Source organism: Megascapheus bottae, chromosome X (genome assembly GCF_031878675.1).
Source record: "Megascapheus bottae isolate mThoBot1 chromosome X, mThoBot2.hap1, whole genome shotgun sequence".
Lineage (NCBI taxonomy): Eukaryota > Metazoa > Chordata > Mammalia > Rodentia > Geomyidae > Megascapheus > Megascapheus bottae.
In genome coordinates this window covers 79,026,582-79,046,099 of record NC_143547.1, presented here as the reverse complement: position 1 = coordinate 79,046,099, position 19,518 = coordinate 79,026,582, and the positions used below count along the sequence as shown (strand labels likewise).

The window sequence follows — 19,518 nt, the reverse complement described above, 5'->3', positions numbered from 1 at the left end:
TTAATCAAACTTTGTAGTCATTTTTTTATATTTTTTCATATTTTTTATTTAATTAATAGAAGGGTTAAATTATATTCGCCAGATAGAAGGTGCATTATTTCACATACATTGATACCCTTTCTCATGTCTTGGTCCTCTTTTCTCTCCCCCCCACCCCATCCCTCATCTTGTTTTCCCCCCTTCCCTATCCAATTTCAAGTAACCAAATACAAATATATCCAATATATGAGATACTTTGTAGTCATTTTTATTCTATTCATTTTTCTTAATGCTCTGTAGTTACAACATACACAAGTATGTCTACAAATTTTGCCCCTTCTGGGAATTTGATTGAGATCACATTGAATTTATACACAGTATTAATTTTATGGGAAAATTGCATCTCTATAACTAATTTTGGCCATTGACTTGGTTCATGTGCGTGATATGCATATCTTTAATGTAGCCCCTTTATTATGTACTTCAGTAATGTTTAAAATATGTATATACAATGTATGTGTTTGAAGATAAGTATAAATGCTTAAACATTTAACGTATGTTTAAATTTATCTTGTATTTTACAAATTTTGCTGCTTAATTAGATTGTTTGTCCACTACTCTTAAAGCAGTGCAAATGTAAGAAATCCTTATCTACTTGTAGCTTATATTTTTTTTAGTAAGCCTCTCTGTGTTTTTCAATTGATCTTTTATTCTTTGTATTAGAAGTAGCATATTAGCTGTTAATTATTAGTCCTTGGACCTTTACATAGAATTGTGCCATAGCAATATTTCTTAGGAATTTATTAGGTCTCACACAAAGAAAATGAGATACTCTGAGTAGAAATTTAGGTGTAGCTTAATGCCGGTGGCTCATGCCTGTAAGCCTAGCTACTCTAGAGGCTGAGATCTGAGAATTGTGGCTTGAAGCCAGCTTGGGCAGGAAATTCCATGAGATTGTTACTTCCAGTTAGCCATAAGTGGAGCTACTGCTCAAGCTGTAGAGCACTAGCCTTCAGTGAAAAATCTAAGTGACAGTGCCCTGAGTGCAAACCCTAGTATTGGTACACAAAGAAAAGGAAATAAAAGAATAGAAAAGAAGAGAAATTTGGGTTTAACATGTCCAGGGGATTCTTACGTATGCTGATACTTTTAGACTAGTGTTTTATATCTATCTATATATTCTTTGTGAAGCACATTTTAATTTCTCACATCCTTTTTCTTGTAAAATATGTAAGAGAACTCAGTGGATTATGTAGAATGACATTGATGTAGGTACATCACTAACTTCTAAGTGTAAGAAGGTGCTCTAACTGGACATATAGACTTTCAATTTTCCTATTTTCTAAACTTGAAAAGGAAGAGGAGGGAGAGAAGGAGAGAGGGAAGAAGAGAGGGAGAGAGGGAAGAGAAAAAGAAAGCGAAAGGAAATACATAATTTAGGTTAAGGATTTTGATGGTTGGCAGAGATTTGATCAAAGGGTTCATTTTTACTATTAGCTACATGACTAACATTCTGTGACTTTTTTGGCACTTGGTATTGATGCCTTATGCATAGTAGACAATTGTTCTGCCTCTGAACTATATTCCCAGTCTCTCTGTAATGTTAAAAAAGTAGGCTTTAAAAATTAGCCCCAAGGAATATTATTCTGTGCTTTACAAGTTCAGATTTTGTGATTTCAAGATGTTTTGAATTTTTAGTGATGCCACTTGACTTAGAGGAATTCATATATGTGTCATGTTTCTAAATTTTTCTGCTTTGGGGTTTTGTAGTACTTGGCAGTTTTTTTCAACCAAGATTCTGTCAGCTTTTTTTAAAAATCATAGTGCTTATCAACGTTTTATTTGGAGACAGACTATTACAGAAACCCCTAAAAATTATTTTATATGCCATCAATTCCTAAACAGGACTTTCCCTATGTGGTTTGAAATTGGTTAGTGTTATCTCATATCTTATTATTTTAAAGCTATTGGATCTTGGAAAGAGTAGCAAAGAGTGATAAGGTAGATTTTAATTAAATGCTAAGTCATAAATGAGAATTTCTATTTGAAATTCTACCTAACTATATGATAGGTATTTGAAAAGTATTAGATTTGTGAATTACTGAATCGCTTAGGAATAAAATTGCTTGGACTTATACAAGATATCTCAACGATCAGGAGCAGCTTTGTCAGTTTTATTTCTGGTGAGATAAGTAAACTATTTTAAGAGAACAACCACAGTGAAGTCTTTTGTTAGCTGTATGCTGTGGGTAGTGATTCATTTCTCTTTTATTTACAAAGGTTTCATGGCCAAGGAGAAGTGTGTTGCTTTCGTTTTGTATTTTCTGTGAAACAGGATCTCAGTATTCTCCAGTATCTCCTGATCTCCTGCCCCTGAAGTGCTGTGCTTACAAGTGTGCACTCCCCTGGCAGGGGAACTGAACTTTTTAAATTACACTGCTAATCTGATTATATTTTTTGTCTTGCTCTTTATTTTCTTTAAATCGTTTTTTTAAATATGCTGACCTTTACATATCATGTCTTATCTACTCACCTATAAGGGCCCATCTTTAGAGGACAGAGATCGTGCCTAGTTTTGTTTCATTTTTATAAAGTACATACAGAAGTGGGGCTGTGGCTCAAGTGGTACTGCAGTAGCCTTGAGCTGAAGAGCTCAGGGACAACGCCCAGGCCCAGAGTTCAAGTCCCACAAACGATAAAAAAAAAACCAAATAAAGTACATACAGAATAGTACAGGGAGTGATATGACAACCTTATAGCAATCACTAAATGATATAACATCATTTTTGCCATTTTTTTCTTCAGAGCTTTAACAAAAAGTTAGATACAGTGAAGTTTGTACTATAACCTTCCACAATTTCTCTTTCTTCCTCTCATGAGGAAACTATTGGCATTTTCATTCCCATGAAATTCTTTTTTATTAAAAAATTTATTAACATTGATTTTTACATCATATTTCAAATGACGTATTTAACAAACAAGTATTCAAGAAGGGAATCTCTATATACAATCACTGGCACTTAGATTTTAGAACATAATCAAAATTAGGCTGAGGGTTTATATGTCATAGATACATATTAATCTGTGTAATAAAACATTATGTCTATATAGTCATAGGTTTTTATATCTATATAGTTATGTTTATATTTCCATTATCATGTCCATAGCATTGGGCATGCAAATACTGAGTCCTCGCTCTTGTACTGTTTGGATCTAATAGCCACATATTAAGGATACCATGCGCCTTTTGTTCCTTTGGTCTTGACTTGTCTCACTCAACATGATTCACTCTAGATTCATCCACTTCCCTGCGAATGCCATTATGTTATCTTGTCTGTTGGCTATGTAGAATTCCATTGTGTATATATATATATATCACATTTTTTGTATCCATTTATCTTCAGTAGGGCATCTGGATTGTTTCTATCGCCTGGCTATTGTGAATAGTGCAGACATGACCATAGCTGAGCAGGTCTCCATATCATATCCCCATGAAATTCATAATACTGCATCTATAAGTGTACATGATATATACATATATACCTATACATACATACATACATACATACATACACATATAATGTATACATGTCTGTGTGTAGATAATGAGAATTATATGCTTCTGAAATGTATATGCATACAATTGTGTTTCTTTAGTTTGTATTTCTGTTTAATGGCATGCTTTTTACATTTGCTTGCTTATACCATGTCCTATGATGAAAAAAGTAAGTAAAACCTTAATTACTTCTACCTATATCTCATTACAATATTCACCCACTTCTCTGTTTACTATTAAAGAAAAACTTGAATTGTGTTCAGTGTTTCCCCTCTCCCCTCTCATCTTCCTTGAAGAATGAAGTCAGCCTTAGTTTCTATCATTCCACACATCCTACTCTTATCATGATCTTCCCTGGCTCCCAGGTTACCACAATGAGTTGTTATTTCTCATTTTTTCACGTACTCAATTGCTTAACAGTATCTGATACACTCCATTACTCCTTTCTTCAAAGAACACCTTATCTTCTAGGTTATCATGCTGATCTCCCTCCTGTTTGATGGTCTGGCTCTTCTACTAGTTACTCTTTTTTTTTATGGTGCCACTTCTGGGGCTTGTACTCTGGGCCTGGACCCTGCCGCTGAGCTTTTATGCTCAAGGCTAGTGCTTTACCACTTGTGCCATGACTTTTAGTGTGTGTGTGTATGTGTGTGTGTGTGATTATAGATATGAGAGTCACGAACTTTTCTGTGCTGGCTGGCTTTGAACTGCAATGTTCAAATCACACCATTGGCTTCTGATATTCTAAAGACTATTTCTTTGGAAATAAATTCAACAAAAAATTATAGAATGAAAGGAATTCAGTTTTCCAATCCCATATTCCCACATGTAACAGGATTTGTGTGTATGTGTATTTCAGAGGTTTAAAAATCAAAGCCTCAGTATGAGAAATATTTATCTTTAGACTTGTATTTTGTTTATATGCTTCTTGCTCATTTTTCTTAAATTTCCATTGTGCTATATTTTTCATTTATTAGTTTATATGTATAAATTAAAACCAGTAGTCTGCTGTTAGCTGTCATGTGTATTGTGAATATTTTCCCTAGTTTTCCAACTGCTTGCACATTTGGGTAGTTTTAATGTGTAGACTTTTTTTCTTCTGCCAGTCCTGGGCTTGAGCTCAGGGCTTGAGCACTGTCCTTGGACTTTCTCAAGGTTAGAGCTCTACCACTTGAGTCTCAGCAGCACTTCCAGCTTTTTTCTATGTATGTGGTACCGAGGAATCAAACCTGGGTCTTCGTGCATGCTAGACAAGCACTCTACCACTAGGCCAAACTCCCGACCCCAATAGACTTTTTTATATAATCAAGCTTAACAGTGATTTTTGGGTTGGGGTATTTATTGTTTACCCTTGTATGATTATAAGGACTTTCCTCTGAATTTCGTTTTTTTTTTTTGATTTTTTGGGTCGGTTGTGGGACTAGAACTCTGGGCCTAGGTGTTGTCCCTGAGCTTTTCAGCTCAAGGGTACTGACCTACCCCTTGAGCCACAGTGACGCTTTCCCACATCCAGTTGCCTAGTGATTAATTGGAGATAAGAGTCTCAAGGCCTAATTGCCCTGGCTGGCTTTGAAACGTGATCCTCAGATCTCAGCCTCCTGAGTATGTAGGATTACAGGTGTGAGCCACCATGCCTGGCTCTGAGTTTCATTTTGGTACCATTTCAACTTAATATTTTTACCTTCAAATATTTTGATCCATCAGAAATTTTTTAGGGTAAATAGTAAAATGACATATAACTTGTACTTTTTATGAAGATGCTTTAAAACTATAAAGCTTCTTCAATTGTCTATAAGTCATTTTTTTGCTCAATTGAGGGTCTACTTCACAAGAATTAATGGTATTTAAGATCCTCACGAGATCTTGCAGGTATTCTATTTTATTTTTTTGGGGGGGGGGGGAGAATCAGTTGTGGTGTTTGAACTCTAGGCCTGGGCCCTGTCCCTGGGCTCTTCAGCTCAAAGCTAGTGCTCTACCACTTGAGTCACAGCATCACTTCTGGTTTCTGGTGGTTAATTGGAGATAATAGTCTTATGGACTTTAGTTCCTGGGCTGGCTTTGAACCCCGATCCTCATATCTCAGCCTCCTGAGTAGCTAGGATTACAGATGTGAGCCACCACTGGCACCCGGCTTCAATTTTTTTTCAGTGATACTGAAACTACTCTGTAAATATGCATTTTATTTTAGTCAAATCTTACACGGTCCTTCTAAGACCAAAATTTCCTTCTTCAGGACTCATATTTCCCTTAATTTTCCCTCTATTTGTTTTCCTTTTATTTTCTCCACTAGCCTTCCTTACTCTGTTTCATTGGGACTCTTTTTCATGGCAAATACACCCATGAGGAATATTTTCCCATCCTGTCACCTTGCCTATCACTTAACTGTCTATAGATGTGCAATGTCTTATATATATGTTCCCATAAAATGGTTATTTTTTCCAATATTTTTCTTCTTTACATTCTGCATCACTTGATAGCATCCATTTTCCATTACTGAAATAGATTTTATGGGGTGATCTTTGATAGCTCCTTATCCCTATAATACCTGTCAGTGATCTTTTAGCCAATAAATTCTTCATCTCTCTGGATATCTTCAGTCTTATCTAGTTTATTATTTTATTTCTTGACCATGGTAATGTTTTCTTTAAAAATTTAAATCTATTTTTATTTACAAAGAGTTTTTACAAGGGTTTTATACTTTGTGTGTAGAGTATCTTGATCTTCACTCCTTTTTCTTGATGCAATGGATTAGAAGAGGCTGGAGACATGTATCCCCTTGCCTTGTTGAATTATGCTATAGTTTTATAAAAACCATTTTAAATAGCAACATAAGTTCTGCATAATGAAGTCTCATCTTTTAAAATCTAATATAGGATGTTGATTCTATTAACAAGGAACATTGCTTTCCAATATACTTGAAATGAATCACATAACATATACTCTATAAATGCATAACATATACTCAATCATATATACTCCTTCCCACTATGATACATTAGCTTTACAAATAATATATTGCATGGAGTTGACTTTCCTAAAACTCAAATGCTTTCTCCTGGAAAAAACAATAAACACTAAAACGATCCCATCAAAGCTAATAAAACATTGCTATCTACTATATTTTGTATTCAAGATTTTGAAATACTGTGACTTAGATTTTGTATAGCCACTAATAAATTTGTGGGCTCTTCTTACTGGGCTTCTTAAGCCCTAAGTCTCACTGGCAATAGTCATTAATGCTATCTCTATCTTGTGGCATGTTTGCTTCAATTGTTTCTTTCCAATTACTCTTATGTAATTCAAATTTCCCAGAGACCTAGAGGGCTTCTGATTTTTCAGTTGACTTCCTGTGGATGTGGTTGACTTTCAATGGTACTTGTTAGCTTAATGTCTACACATGAAACCTAATCAATACTTTTTAATCGTTTACTATTGAGTTTCCTGTGTATTTTGAGTATTCCATCTCTTAAAAACAGTTGCTTAGTTTTCATTAACTATAACATGGACATTGGGTACATGGACATAATATTTTACTTTTAAATTAATCATGTAGTCAAAATGTTTTAAAAATAGCACAACTTTGAACATTCCAGAATAGCTTTCACATTAACTATTGGCTTGTTTTCCTCCCTAACAGGTCATTATTCAGCTTTAAGAGGTGATGGATCATCTGCATAGAGGAGAACTGGTTGCTGCCATACTCCGTAACCGGTATTTATAAAACTAATTTGCTTTAAGTTATAGGATATAATTTATACTTATTTATGTATTTGATGTAGTAAGTATTCTATTTTTACTGAATCCCTATAATATAAAAAAGAGCATTTATAAAAGAGCATTTATGATATAAGTGAATAAGAGAATAAGTAACAAAGGAATGAAGAGGATCTTAGTGGCTGTCCTTAGCTAATGGAAGATAATTAGTGGGAATATAGTTAGAAACATAATTGATATAAACTGGGAAGACATAGAATAGTCACTGGAGATGTTTATTTGAATTTTTAGTTTCAAAAACATATTGGTGAATAAGTGCATCCATAGTTGAAAGTACATGTCTGAATGACCTATTTTTTTTAAATAGGACTGCCCTGTGATTTTGTGCGTCTATTATTTCTGTCACTAAGAATTCATGGTTTGAAGAAACATAGTTTAGTTTTGGAGATGCTAAAGTAATCTCTCATTCCTAATAGTTTGATTATGCAGTTTATATGACAGATTTGGCATATTGTTTATATTCCATTCTGGTTCTGTTGCTTACTAGCCACATAATCTTAATTAATTAATTAATTAATTTTTAATTTCATTGTACAGAGGGGTTACATTTATATTCGCCAGATAGAGGGTGCATTACTTCTCACATATTGATATCCCTTCTTATATTTTTGTCCCCATTTCCCTCCCCCCCTCATTTTTCCCTCTTATTTCAAATGAACAGGTAAACATCTACATAATATACCATGTAACAAAGTGGGATACATTAACAATATGAGATTAACCAAAGGGCAACACAAGAGAAGGGAGAAAAACATAATACATAAAGAGTAACAGTTTCTCATAATTAAGCTCTTGTTTCCATGTCCTGGAGGTCCATTAATTTGGCCTCATCCTATATGGCCTTATGTATCTAAGGTTTGAGCTATTGTAATCCTCTGCTAGGAGAGTTTTGGACGTGTACTAATTATTACAGATGAGGGAGACTATTGAGCCTATATGTTCCTTTGGGTCTGGCTTACTTCATTTAATACGATTTTTTTCCAAGTCTTTCCATTTCCTCCCAAATGGTACAGTGTCGTTCTTTCTGATGGCAGCATGGAATGCCATTGTGTATAAATATCACATCTTGTTGATCCACTCATCAACTGGGGGCATCTGGGTTGGTTCCATATCTTTGCTATGGTAAATAGTACTGCAATGAACATTGATGTGCTAGTGGATTAATGTGTCCTTGTTTCTGGATGGTTGGGTAAATGCCCAGTAGTGGAATTGCTGGGTCATAGGGGAGCTCTATGTTTAGTCTTTTGAGGAACTGCCACACTGCTTTCCATAGTGGTTGAATGAGTTTGCACTCCACCAACAGTGTAGTAGTGATCCCTCCTGGCCACATCCCCTTCAGCATCTGTTGGTATTAGATTTCTTTTTTTTTTTCACTTTCCAAATCATTTTATTCAAAATTTTGTGTTTTGTTTCCTGAATCAATAAATACTATAAAAAACAATGTAAAAATGGCTACCATTTTCTCTCCCTTGCTCCCCCTACCTAGGGACAAGTCCCCTGGACCTCATGCAGGACTTCTCCCTGCTTCAGTCCAGGAAATGAGGTTAACGTGACATGTTATAACCCCTTGAATCACTTTCATAGGGATCCAACTGGGATGGGAGAGCCTCTGGGATCAGGAGGTGACTAGGTTGAGGAAATGGATTAGTGTTTTTGGGAGGAGACGGTGCCTGGGGCAAGAGCCTACCCCAAAGAAAAGGGTGTCTAAAATGTTCACATTTCCTTCTTTTGCCTCAAAAAGTGACATTTAGTCCAAGAAAAAAAAAGGAAAAAAAAAGACAAGATGTCCATCCCTCGGCTCCCCTTCCCACCCCCTCCAGCTGCTCCTTAGCCTGCCAGGGTTCAATCCTGGTGGGGGCCAGGTAGCATGACAGCCCCGTTCAGATGAGGTCAGCAACACTGAGGGGCATCTCTTCAATGGAGGTGTTGTAGAAAGTCTCGATGTCTTCCTTCGGGTGTTGATGAAGATGACAGCCTGAGTGATGGTCAGGGTTTCATATAAGTCGCATAGTGTGTCAAGCTTCCAGTCCTCTCGTTCCACATTGATGTAGAATTGACGGATACCCTCCAGGGTCAACTCTTCCTTCTTGACAGTGATCCGAATGGGCTCCCTCATGAACTTCTTGGTCACTTCAAGCACATCGGAAGGCATTGTCGCTGACAACAAGACCACCTGGGTATTGCTGTTGAGCTTTTGGAATATATCATAGATTTGGTCCTTGAACCCACAGCTTAACATTTCATCAGCTTCATCCAGTACAAACATCTTGATGTATTTGGGAGATAGGTATCTCCGAATAAGCATGTCGAATACACGGCCAGGAGTACACACGATGATATAGGGAGCTTCCATCTGTAACTTCTGCACCTCACACGTACATTGGTGCCATTAACGCAGGTATGACAGGAGGCACCCATATAATCTCCTAATGCCATGACCACTTTTTGTATCTTCTGAGCTAATTCTCAAGTGGGGGCCAAGACCAAGGCCTGAGTGTCCTTTAGATCTAATTCAATCTGCTGTAAAATGGATATGGCAAATGTGGCTGTTTTCTCAGTCCCAGATTTGGCTTGAGCAATCACATCAAAACCCTTGATATAAGGAAGAATGGCTTGTTGCTGGATGGCAGAGGGCTTTTCAAAATCATAGGCATAGATGCCACGGAGGAGAGACTCCGAAAGGTTCATATCATCAAAGCTGTCAACAATTTCATTCCAGTTACTCTCGATGACACCTTCTGGCTCCATCCCATTGGGGCCATTGTCTCTGGATCAGGAATCCTGACTCGCAGACATAATCCTTAGAAACTAGCGGTATTAGATTTCTTGATCATGGCCATTCTAACTGGAGTGAGGTGGAATCTCATAGTTGTTTTGATTTGCATTTATTTTATGGCCAGAGATGTCGAGCATTTCTTCATGTGTCCATAGGCCGTTCTTATTTCTTCTTCAGAGAAGACTCTCTTTCAGTCTTTGGCCTATGTTTTAATGGGATGGTTGTTTTTTGGAGATTAGTTTGGGAGTGATTCAGTTTTCTTTAGCTATTGACATATTTTAGATATGAGGCCTTTGTCTGTTGTATGGTTAGTGAAGATCTTCTCCCACTCTGTAGGATTTCTATTTAACTTGCTAGCTATGTCCTTTGCCATACAGAAACTGCAATTTAATGCAGTCCACTTTGTCCAAAGCTATCTTTGATTTGTTGTGTTTCTGGGTCTTTATTAATGAAGTTTCGACCTATGCCAAGGAGGCCTAGTGTATCTCCTATTCCTTCTTGTAAAGTTTTTAGAATAGTCTTAATTCTTAATTGTTGTGCCCCAACTTCCTTTTGGGGGTCAATAATACCTACCTATTTCCTACAATGTGGCCAATAATATTTAAATTACAAGAGTATTGTAAAGATTCAAAACAATTCATATAGATGATATATAGTTAGGATTTGTGCATAAATATGTAGACAGGGTGTATGAGGGAGGAAGCTTGACAAACTGTAAGTGGTATATAAGTGCTTGTATTACTGAAACAAAGATGGTATTTTAATTTTTCTTTTCTTTTTTTTTAAGTTTTATTTTTTTTCTTTTTCTTTTTTTTTATTGTAATTAGTAAAAGGGTTACATGATATTTGCCAGATAGAAGGTGCATTAATTCACATACATTGATACCCTTTCACATGTCTTGGTACCCGTTTCCCTCCCCCCCCACACCCCCCACCCATCTTGGTTTTCCCCCCTTCCCTATCAAATTTCAAATATCCAAATACAAATTTTTCTTTAATGGAGCACAGTCTTGCAATACATGTACTCTATCTACAACAATGGTCCTATAGGATTATAATGGAACAAAAATCCTATTACACAATGACCTAAGCATACCAGCATCATAGTATAATTTTTTTTTGCCAGTCCTGGGCTTGAACTCAGGGCCTGAGCACTGTCCTTGGACTTTCTCAAGGCTAGAGCTCTACCACTTGAGCCTCAGCACCACTTCCGGCTTTTTTCTACATGTGGTACCGAGGAATCAAACCCGGGTCTTCATGCATGCTAGGCAAGCACTTTAACCACTAGGCCAAACTCCCAGCCCCAATCATAGTTTATGATTATAATTTATTATACTATGATCGCTCACGTGACCATGGTCTTGTTAGTGTAAATGAACCTATTATAATGCTTGTTATATAAAGGAACAGCATATCACCATCACATACAGTGTATCATACTGAACCAAGTTCCTGGTTTATCTACTTACTATCCTATACTTATACAATTATTTTAGTGTACTTCTGCTTACACAAAATGTTTACTATCAAATAGTATGTGGTTTTGCACTTGTAGAAGGTTCATATGTAATATGTTTACTATGTCACTCGACTATCAAGTGGCCACATCAAAGGATTCATCTATGTCATTTAGGTTTGTGTAAAATGTATTGCACAATGATGACATTGCCATAAAGTATTTCACAGACCATGTCCTCATCAATGAGTGATGTATGATTATGTTGTGTTTCTAGATTCTTTGGTACTTTAAGATGCAGTGTATTGTAAAAGTAAATATGCTGTCATCAGAAAGAATGACATCGCCCCATTCATAAAGACATGGAAAGAGTTGGAAAAAATCATATTAAGCCAGACTGAAAGGCACATAGGCTCCATGGCATCCTTCATTTGTAATAATTAGTACACATCAAAGACTCTCCTAGCAGAGGGTCACAATAGCTCAAAAGCTATGTACATATGCTCATATAGGATGAGACTAAACAAAATGAACTCTAGGATATGGAACCAAGAGGTTTATCTTTCTGATTGTTGTTCTTAATATACTATGTTATTTCTCTTCTCTTTTGTTGCCTTTTGGTTAATCTCATATTGTTACAGTATCTGACTTGATACCTGGCATATTGTATATACATTTATTTATTTGATATACTAAAGGGAAGGAGGGAAAAAAGATGATTGGGAAGGGATGAGAGGAGGGAAAGGGGGACAAAAACATGAGAAGTATTATCAATGTATGAGAAGTAATGCACCTACTACCTCATGAATGTAAATGTAACCCCACTATATACATTACCAGGACAATAAATTAAAATATAATGGTGCTGAGGCTCAAGTGGTAGAGCTCTAACCCTGAGAAAGTCCAAGGACAGTGCTCAGGCCCTGTGCTCAAGCCCATGACTGGCAAAAAAAGTGGAATAGCTTACTTTAGTTTCAGAGGTTTCAGTCCATGATTGACTTGCCTAGTTGTTTTGGGCTTTCGGCTAGGCAGAACTTCATAGTAATAAGAGAACGAGGATATAGAGAATGAAATGTAACAATTAGGGCCCAATATTCCCTTTTAGTACATTCCTTGAATGACCTAATTCTTTCAATATGTCTACTTCTAACATTTCCACCACCACCTGATCGAGCCACTGGCTGGCAGCCAAGACTTTAATGCATGACCTTGGAAGGATATTTAAGATGTAAGCCATAACAAATTTATAACAGGGCTAGAATTGTCAAGGCATAGGGTAGACATGTACATATGTTACCAACTCCTGGTATTGTTCTTCTATTTAATTTGAACTATTTTTAAAGTTCTCTACTGTGGTTTTCACTTTGTATTTTTACCATGTGTTATGATATATTTTTGTTATTATTAGCTATTTAGGGAATTTTTAGAAGCACATATCCAAGCCTTTAAATCATTATAGTGAGTTACTCTTTTGTTCTCATTGATGATCTCATCTTATTCTTGATATTAAGGTAGATCTTTCTATATATAGAGAGAGCGGTAGCTTGTTCTCATTTTTATCTGTCTTTTAATGAAAGACTCTTGTACAACTATTTGCTAAAAAGTAGACATTTACAAGGTATAATAGAAACAATCCCTTTATAATAGTCACCAAGCATAAATATTTTATAAAAAATCTATCAAAATATCTAAGTCTTAGATGAAGAAATATTTAAATCCTCAGAGGTAGGAAATAAGACCAAGAAATGGATATATTCTGGTCTTTGTTTACAAGAATACGTATTGTGCAGGGATAAATTCTCCCCCAAATTGTTCTATAGATTTAACACATTGAATTGTATCATCATCATCATCTCATTATTTTTTTATTATAATTATTGTTTTGCCAGTCCTGTGGCTTGGCCTTAGGATTTGGGCTTTATCTCTATGTCTCTTTATGCTCAAGGCTAGCACTACTACCTGAGCCACAGAATGGCTTCTGGCTTTCTCTAAGTAGTTTATCGTAGATAAGAGTCTCATGGATGTTTGTGCCCAGGCTGGCTTTGAACTGTGATCCTCAGATCTCCGCCTCCTGAGTAGCAAGGATTACAGGCATGAGCCACTGATACCTGGCTTGTATACCCATTATTTAGCACACTAGATATAGCATGTAAGTAGTCTAGAGTTATTAAACATACACAGGAAGCTAGGCACTTGTGGCTCACATATATAATCCTAGCTACTCAGGAGGCTAAGATCTGAGTATTAATTACAGTTTGAAGCCAGCGAAGAGAAGAAAGTCCACAAAATCCTATCTCCAATAAGCCACTGAAAAAGATAGACATGGTGCTATGTCTCAAGTGGTAAAGCACTAGCCTTGGGCAAAAGAAGCTTAGAGACAGCATCCAGGCCCTGAGTTCAAAATCTCAAACTGGCACCAAAAATGCACAGGAGGTTTTGCATAGGTTTTATGCAAATATGATACCATTTTGTACAAGGATTTTGGTCATACACAGATTTTGTAGAATTCAAGGAGGTTCCCCATGGTCACCAAGAAACAACTGTTATTTGAGCCTTTTGACATTGGTGAGGTAGAGAGTGAGGACTGGCTATGAGTAATGAATTTTCTGTCCCACATAGTGTGTAGTTCAGGATTTTGTGCATTTGTATAAATATTTCTAGAACGTGCAAAATCAATTGATCTAATGATGGTGGATTTCTTTGGTTAGGTAGCTATTTGGTTTGATTAGGACAGTTTTCTTGTGTTCCTCATAATCATTTCCTACTTATCCTTAAGCAATGAATATTAAAGTGACAATAATTAAAACTATAAATATTCTTTAAAATAATGCAAATGGATCTAATTTACATTCTAGGAATAAGCCCAGGCATTTTCCTCACATTGTCTCAGATGTTTGAAATGATAAAATATATGTAATATTATATATTTTAATGACATTATCACTTAATATAATCATTTCTTTTTTGTCTATTTGCCTGCTAGAAACTGACTCTTAATTACAGCCATTTCACATAATCTTTCAGTATTATTTTTATAACTTACCCCAATGGTCATTTTTCTAAAATGTTTAGCCTCTTATTGAAATTGATGCGTTCACATTAATTTTATCATTTGTTAGGTCACTAACTACTTCTCCAATTGAGCTTATGAGTTCAATTTTCCTAGATGTAAGACTTAATTTAAATCTTGAATTATTCTCTGCAGGAGCAGATTTTTTTGTTTCTTTTACTTATTTGAGCCGTTTTTGGTATTGACATAGAGTTTTATTATTTAACTCATGTAAACCTCAAACAAAACTAGTATATTGTAATGTTGGTGTAAAATTTTCATGTTTCTTCCTTTTCCCTCCTCAATCCTAGGGCTTGAATCCTAGGTGCTGTTCCTGAGCTTTTTCACTCAAGGGTGGCATTCTACCACTTGAGCCACATTTCCATTTTTGGCTTTTTGGTGATTAATTGATGATAGGAGTCTCACAGACTTTCCTGCCTGGGCTGGCTTTGAATCAAAATCCTCAGACACATAGTAGTACTGCAATATTGTTATCTTTTTGTCTCTCCAGAGGAATTTTCCAGGCTGTACAAAGATTTTCTGTTCCTGGAGACACTCTTTATGTGATTATTTATTTCTTATATATATATATATATACATATATATATATACTCTTTATGTTCATAATTCTGGTCATATTGTGTACAATCCTTTAGTGCAGAGTCATTATCAGCCATCATCTCAATCCTTAGCTATGTGCAGATAACCTTACATGCACTTTGTCTAAATCTTTTTCAAGTCAGACTAACAGCTCTTAATTGCTTTTCTTCCCCATTTTTGGAGGGACTTAAGTATATAAATATTTCATATCTATTATGAAGTACTTAAAAAAGAAAATTATTAAGAACTAAAAACAGAAGTTATCTAAGGTAATTTCTTTTAAACATCTCAATGCATGTTCACTTTGATCTTTGGTGCATTTTTGATGTAGCTAAGTTTAAAATATTGAACATGATCTGGTTAGGGTGACTTGATTAAAGTCAGGACCAGTCAATTTTCTCTTCTTACTAGCTGTGTGAACTATGGAAAACTTCACCTCTCTGATTCTGTTTCCTCATCTTTAAAGCAATGCCTTTGTATGGGATTGTACTATGGATTAAACAAATGCAAAATGGTCAAATATCTATAATTTAAATAATGACAGCACTGTTTTTTTAATACTATGTATCTTTTTCCTTCATATTTCCTAGTTATATCATGGACATTTTCATGTGGATCTGATAGCTGCATATTATAAACTCTGCTATGGTACATTTCCCTAATAGGAGCTTTTGGAGTTGTTAGTTATATATAGTGTCTTTCTTATCAGTCAGCACTTCTCCCTTTGCTTTTTATTTATTTTGTCTTTTGCCATGTCACCCACAACTATGCAAATAAATTAACCATTTCCTTTCTTTCTGTATTCTTAGGCTCTACCCTCAGCCTTTTCTCAAACTTAATGCTAACAAAATAAATGGTTGCATGAATAAATAAATAAAATTGGAGGAGGGAGTCTTTTTTTCATTAGGAATTCCTTATTTATCTATGTTTTAAAATATCTCCCCTGTAGGAATAGAACTTTATCTTTCCTGCCATACTGCCATACTGAGTGTGTGGTTTAACATGGAAAATACCTTTATAGTGAAGAAATCTGACGAAGATGACCCAGGATGAATAGAATAGTATCCCACAAAGAATTCTAGATTAGAAGTCTTGCAGTCTGTGACTATGATACTACTAATAGTGAAAATGACGTTTCAGAGAGGACCCCATTAAAGAATTTAAGATGGGAGATTTTCCTGGGTTATTCTATATTCTAGTAAAGCCACTGTAATCGTATGTGTCCTAATGAAGGAACACAAGAGAATCTGAGTCATGGAAAAGAGCTGTGTGTAGAAGGACCCAGAGGTTGGGTAATGGTACTCTTTAAGACTAGAATTGTATCACAAGCTCAGGAATGCAGGTGACCTTAGAAGCTAGAAAAGACAAGGGAATGAAAATTTTACTTTAAGTTTTGCCAACAATTTTGGACTTATCACTTCAGGTATACTATTTGCATGCATGTACAACCTTCTGTGTATTTTGAATTATCTTTAAAACATTTAGGATATCTAATATAATGAAAATAGTATGTAAGTAGCATTTACTATCATTTAGGGGAAAATGATAAGAAAGCAAGGGTTGTGTATATATGTATATTTCCATAGTGACAATTATGTTCAAATATAGATGATTCATGGTTGATTGAATCTAAGGATATGGAATCAACAAGTATAAAAATCTGACTACACTCTGTGTTTCTCTCTCTGTGTATAACTATGATAAATTTATATTACAATTTAAATTACCATGGTTAAGAATTTACCAGCAAATCGGGACTGGGAGTTTGGCCTAGTGGTAGAGCGCTTGCCTAGCAAGCATGAAGCCCTGTGTTCCATTCCTCAGTACCACATACATAGAAAATGCCAGAAGTGGTGCTTTGGCTTAAGTGGTAGAATGCTGGACTTGAGGAAAGCCCAAGGACAGTGCTTAGGCCCTGAGTTCAAGCCCCAGGAGTGGCAAAATAATTTAGAAATTATCAGCAACTCAGAACAGTTATAACAATGTATTATAATAAAATCATCAACATTAATGTACTTACATTTTGTGTCCATTATTAAGCAAAACAGTCATGATTAAAATAAAGCCTTACAATACTAGGTTTTAATAGCTAAGATATCTACTAAGTGACTCTGGATAGTGGAGATTATTAACATCTCTGGAAAGGGGAAATGATGTGGTATGATTTCCTCATAATTCTCAACAGTCTTCAATTTAAAACATAAATTGTTTATTTCTGTAATTTCTTACTGAATATTTTAGGAATACCATTTGGTATTACAATTGAAACTGCAGAAAGTGAAACTATGGATCCTTAATGAATGTGGATACATAAAACAGATGGTAAAACTTCCCCAGTTTTCTGTAGATACTATCTGATATTCAAACTCAAACATTTCATACCTCATTTTCCTTCTACAGGTACTTTATTTTAGATTAAATGTGATCTCTCCCCTTTTTTCCTGGAAGCTGTATTCTTTCATTGGGATTATGTCCTTGCTGTGAAGGATTGTAAAAATTTATGAAAATTTAAAGTTATGAATTCAATAAAGTTGCAAGACATAGACCTATATACAACATTTAATTTATATTTAAAGGATTGTGTCACTATTGCTCTATGCTAAGAACTCAAAGCTATAATCTGCCATTGAGGTTAAGAAACTATGTTCTCCCTTCCCAGGGCTCTCCTTTTCAATGTTTTATCAGTATTTTTGACAATAAGAATTGTGCCTATGGGTAGACTGCATCATTGATTTTTCCCCTGGCACAAGACATGGTAATATAACTATTAAGTTTATCTGAGATCAGTGATGATCTAGAGTTGGCATGTCTCTTAGGATCAGTTTACCTCCCACTTTGGTCTTCTGAAGCTTGAAATAGCTGTTGGCATCGCTGAGAGACCGCATTATGCTTGGTTCTTTGACCATGGAGGGGAACGTACAAGAGCATTAGCTTTTGATCCTGTACTCCTACCCAGTTCCCCCAAGGACAGTTTATTTACTTGATTGATTCTTTTGTAAAATAGGCAGTATGCAACGCTGTTTGATGTTTGAAAAAAGTCTGTCATCTTCAGGTCCTAGCTTTACAGATATAGCTATAGCAAGTTGTTTAAACTGTCACCATTTTTTTCTCTCTCTCACTCTCTCTTTCATTCTCCTCTCCCTTTCCTTCCCCTCCCCTTCCTTCCCCTGCTTTCCCCTCCCTTCCCCTCCCCTTTCCTTCCCTCTCCTCTCCTCTCCTCTCCTCTCCATCCCTGCTTCTTTCAGAACAGAAATTCTTTCTGTTTTTGTAAAAGATTAATGAGATTATATGCTTGAATCACTTTGTTCTCCCTGGAAGGTAGACTCTGAATAAATTGAAGTTGATTTTTAAGGGAGTTAGAAGCAGAGCAAAGGTGATTTTTTTTCCCTAAGAATAAATGTGACACCACAAACAGACTAGATTTCTTTAGAGACAGAATAAGATCACAGAGATAATATGCTGCCCACTTACAGGTAAAAAGTTATCTAATAAGCAAAATCTGATAGGCAAAGATGAGAGAGCTTCTCCAAATCCATTTAGCTAGGCAAAGAACAAAAACAGGGCCCAGGGTTTCTTACACAATCAAGTGTTCTTTAAAACCTGTATCATATTTACTGCAGAAAACACCTTTGCCCTTTCTTGATAAAATGTATTGACAGATATCCTGTATTGTATACTGATGCAGCAAGTGTAACATTTACATTTTAACTGGTATAGCCTTTACTATTATGTTTCTGTATAAAATATTCATACTCTGTGAAATAGTTCCAATAATTTCTTTCCTGTAGGGTGGCTAGAGGGTAATTATTGATCAAATAATTATTGGGGAGTAGATAGATGAAAATTAAAAAGGAAATCCATTTTCTTGTCAACCTTTCCTGTGTATTATTTTGCCTTAAACAAATACTTATTTAATGTCAGACCTGTATCCAGGGAGTTCTCACTGTTAACAATAGTGTAAACTCGACCAATTTATTCTCCTGCCTCAATTCTTTTCCCCTAAAATGGATGCCTAACATTATGAATTTTCTTTCCAGCTTTCCATAGCCTCTTGTATTAATTTCCTGTTGCTTTTGCTACAAATTACCATGCAATTGGTGCCTTAAAACAACAAACTTATTAACTTGCAGTTCTAGGGGTCACTTGGTTAAAAATCAGAATACTTGCAGGAAGGGCTAGGAGTGTGGCTCAAGTTGCCAGAGTGCTGGCCTCTCGTATTTATAAGGCCCTAGGTAAAAACCACAGTACCAGTACCACAAAAAAAGAAGAGGAGTAGAATAAAAAGAAGGGGCAAGGAGGAGGAGCAAAAGGTGGGGTTGGAGGAGATG

The 19,518-nt window shown here is 35.7% G+C and overlaps 1 protein-coding gene and 1 pseudogene across 2 annotated transcripts in view; one reads left to right on the top strand and one right to left on the bottom strand.

Moving 5' to 3' along the window:
- Klhl13 (kelch like family member 13) overlaps positions 1-19,518 on the top strand; it is a 150,500-nt gene that overhangs the window by 38,964 nt on the left and 92,018 nt on the right. For both annotated transcript variants that reach the window (XM_090325890.1, XM_090325885.1), the window contains exon 2: positions 7,173-7,246. In XM_090325890.1, coding sequence (XP_090182016.1) covers positions 7,197-7,246 — 50 coding nt within the window. In that variant the 5' untranslated portion in view covers positions 7,173-7,196. The remainder of the gene's footprint in view (positions 1-7,172; positions 7,247-19,518) is intronic.
- On the bottom strand, positions 8,854-10,115 carry LOC150041393 (eukaryotic initiation factor 4A-I pseudogene; annotated as a pseudogene).